Source organism: Plasmodium malariae (assembly GCF_900090045.1).
Source record: "Plasmodium malariae genome assembly, contig: PmUG01_00_42, whole genome shotgun sequence".
Classification (NCBI taxonomy): domain Eukaryota; phylum Apicomplexa; class Aconoidasida; order Haemosporida; family Plasmodiidae; genus Plasmodium; species Plasmodium malariae.
The window spans coordinates 43,575-47,773 of NW_021638316.1; the positions used below are offsets into that span (position 1 = coordinate 43,575).

Below are 4,199 nucleotides of genomic sequence, written 5' to 3' on the forward strand. Positions count from 1 at the left end.
AAAATTGAAAACATTACAAATAATATTAGTATAGTATTTTTATAGTTTTTCATTATTTATACACTTGTCACAACATTTATTAAAACTCCTGTTTATGTACCAACATCTACTACAATGATTTCTCGTTTAATGTTTATTCTTATAGCTAATACTTTTATATTAAATATAAGGCACCAAAGTTTTAAAATGTAAAATAATACATATATATAATATAAAATTAATTAGTAAAAACTAGAACGCTTCAACATATACACTCTCATAACAATTAATTATAAATAGTTATTTTCTGTTTTAATTAAATTTATGATTTAAAAATATATTTTTAACCTTTTTCTTTAAATATTCCAGTTTTTCCTAAATTAAGAAATAGTAAAGAAATATATAAATTTTCTTAAAAAATATTTATTTTTTTACTTCCTTAATATGTATAACATAGGTGAATTATTATCTTATATATATATTCTTATTAACGTCGTAGCATTATTACATTTATCTATAGATACAGAATTATTTTGCGCAAGCCTAAATTATAAATATGTTATTTATATTAATATATTGTATTTTTACTTGATATTTTCTATTATATAGGAATTTATAATAATTCAATTTTTTTCCTTCATTATTATAGTATAAAATTAATTAGCATACTTTTACATTTATAACGGAAATTTTACTGTATTTTTTTATATTTTAACACTTATAAATTCTTCCATATACTTAATATTAAATTATTACACAAAAAATTTATACAAAAAAATGCAGAAATATTTTTAATAGATATAATTAAAACCCAAGTCATCAAAAAGAACAAAGTAATATATTTATAAATTGTCTATAGATAAACAATTTTGTTTTTTAATTTCATTTCATTTAAAAAAGAAATATTATTGATATAAATTAATTAGCATTTTTCAATATAAACTACATACATTTTTATACATCTTCAAAATAATATTAACTCTTAACATAACATATTAATATACATATAAAATTGGGAAGTACACAAAATAAAAATAATTTCACGTTACTATATAAATGTAGATAATTTATATTTTTACTTATATTAAAATATACTTAATATTTTACCATTATGAAAGAAACAGTATTTATACATATTATGCATTAAGAATTCATTACTTTTAACGCATTAATTTAATTTTTTAATAATATAAAAAATTAAAAATATATATAGAATATTTATTTATATGTATTCTATATAGCATATATATAATTAATTTTTCCCATACTGAATTAACAACACAGTTCAAAAAAATACTAAAATTATAAAACAGAGTAACTATCCATTTAATTGTAAATATTTAGAATTGTTAAAATATTGAACTATTATAAGTACCCTAAATTTAATAAAGATATTTTATTATATATTTTTATTTTATTTTTTATATCATGCAAAAAAAAATTATAAATACTTTGAAAAGCGCTTTACGATAAAATTGATTTATAATATATATCACAAAAAACGTATTTTATATAATAAATTTTATGTTTGCTTTTATGTAATATATATATTTATTTGTTCCATGTCACTTAAAATAGAACAAGATACATATATTTTTAATTTAATTCTTATCATACGTTTTCCAAAATAAGTAAACAAATATTCATTTTAGACTAGTAAAAAATAGAATAATATGAAGAATTATTATTTATAGTTTAAATATAAATTTACACAAGACATATAACATAATAAATAAATTGTCCTAATATTAATTAATTACAACAAAGAAGCAGATATCTTCCATAGGAATATATGAAAATACACAAGTGTATATATTAAGTCAAAAATAATCAATTAAGCTTAATCAATAAATACAAATTGAAAAAATTAAAACATTAAAATTAACAAAAAAATAAGAGAAATTATTTTTACTAATGTGTATTAATGATACCATTTACATGTACAACCTTTTATAAAATATATGCAATTATGAAAATACATATCACATGTGCCATTCAAGATAATGCACATATTAGCTCATATTGAGGTTTTCATTGCAGAAGGAAAAATATTTTTTATAATTCATTTTATCTTTTCGTAAACTTAATTTTTTCATATTTTTTAACTTTCTTATGGTAATAAACAACCCTTAAAATAAGTATGATACCTAATATAATAAAAGGTACAAAATATATAAAAAATCCACAAAAACTCTCTGCAACCATATTTTCATTTATATAGAGTTTTCTTGGTGTACCAGATTTACTAAGCGCATTTTGACCTACAAATAACCATCTAAAAGGGGAATGCCACAACTTTGAAGTTAATTCTTTCATCCATCCAAACTGTAAGTACTTTGTTATTAATCTAAGCAAACCATCAAGCATCCCATATCCACAAAAATTATCTAACACGAATGATATTGATAAGACCAATAATATAAATATAGGTAAAGCAAATCGCAATCCGCATTTTTTATACATTATTTTTTTATAAATATTATTACTTATTGTTCTGTTGTTTTTAAGAAAATCTACATAATCAAGTTCTTTGAATATTTTTTTTTCCATATGAGAATATCGTTTAGTTTCAAATATACAAGATTTATTTTTCGTATTTTTTTTATGGCCTCTTACATTTATTGGGAAACTTCCATTTGACGGTTTCTTTTCTCTTGAGATCAATTTTTCACTATTAGATATATTTTTTTTATCGTTTACTCTATTTGGTATTTCTTCCTCTATACATACAATAATTGAATCCATATCCTGCTTATATTTCGCCATTAAACGATAGTTTCTTGCGTATATTTTTCTTTGATGATTGTAGCACTCAACCAAATATTTGTTTTGCTTACTCTGAAGAAGCAAAAAAAAATTTATTATTTAATCAAATGAATAAATTCACACTAAGATAAAATCTTGAAAAAAATAAAACTCGAAAAATATAAATAATATATACATATTTAAATAAAACTATTATAACCATATAAATGTAAAAATGACATATCCAACTTAAAAACACAAAAGCAGAAATTTTAATAAATAACAGTGTCTTAATTTTTCGTTCCATAATGTAAATCGCTAATATGGTAATATACTGATCAAGGATATAATTAAAAATAATATAATATTCCTTTAATTATACAAAACGCTATTATCATTTATTTAATTAGTTTTTTATTATTTCTTCTTAAAATTAAATTAAAAATATGTAACTATAATTTCTTTTTCTACAGAGATAGAAAAAAATAATTTCAAACATAAACTCTAAAGATTTTATCACAATAATATTAATAAAAAAATAGATTTAATAAAAAAATATAAACTCAGTTCACTAATAAATATTCAACATACATAATTTATTTAAAATAGTATATAATTTTTGTATTAATTCTTTTTAAAATAAAATAAAAAAGCAGATATTTGATTTCATAATATTTTGAATATGGTGTATATATAGAATATAGATAGTAGAGAATATAGATAATACATTGTTCTAACTCCTAGTAGAAGTATTATCGATTTCAGTGATATTTTCCTATTAATAATTCTAAATTTTTTAAAATTATATTCTAGAAAATATAATTATTTGTAAAAAATTTTTAATTATTATAATAATAAAATAAAGATAATTATAAAGAAAACTACAATTTTATAACTTTCCATTTTATTTGTAGATTTTAAACTTGTAACTAGATAAACATATAAGTAATATTTTTGTCTTTAATACAAGTAAGAAATCAAATTTACAGCGAATTACCTCATATGCCGTAAAAGTATAAATTTCGAAGATATATAAAGACTGATTTTTCATACTCCCCAAATTATTTTTGGTGGATATAGCTCTTAATTGGATGAAAATTAAATTATTATTTGTTAAATGAAACGTTCGTAGTTTTATGTACGTATTTGTTCTACTTAAGTTAATATATTTGTTTAGAAAAAGTATAATAAACATATAATAAACATATAATGTATAAATATATCATCTGCATGAACACATAAATAATCGTATTAGAAGATAGTAGTTTTTTAATTATGCGAATTGTAAAAATGAATATAATTTTTTGTTATCATTATATTTATAGTATATATTTAAGCAATTTTTATAAAAAAGAATTAATTCTAACAATTACATAAGATAAAATATAAATTTCGAAATGTTATCTAAGCTACTAATATAATTGTAAAGATTTAAGAATTCTAATATTGCTAATACTCTATTAATAATTCAATTT

At 18.8% G+C, this 4,199-nt stretch overlaps 1 protein-coding gene across 1 annotated transcript; it reads right to left on the reverse strand.

Moving 5' to 3' along the window:
- Window positions 1–2,046: 2,046 nt before the first annotated feature.
- Window positions 2,047–3,031, reverse strand: PmUG01_00071600 (fam-l protein; the record flags this gene model as incomplete). Its single annotated transcript, XM_029006110.1, has 2 exons — window positions 2,047–2,817; window positions 2,945–3,031. The coding sequence occupies 2 exons, from the start codon at window positions 3,029–3,031 to the stop codon at window positions 2,047–2,049; spliced, it is 858 nt and encodes a 285-aa protein (XP_028859218.1).
- Between the last annotated feature and the right edge of the window lie 1,168 nt (window positions 3,032–4,199).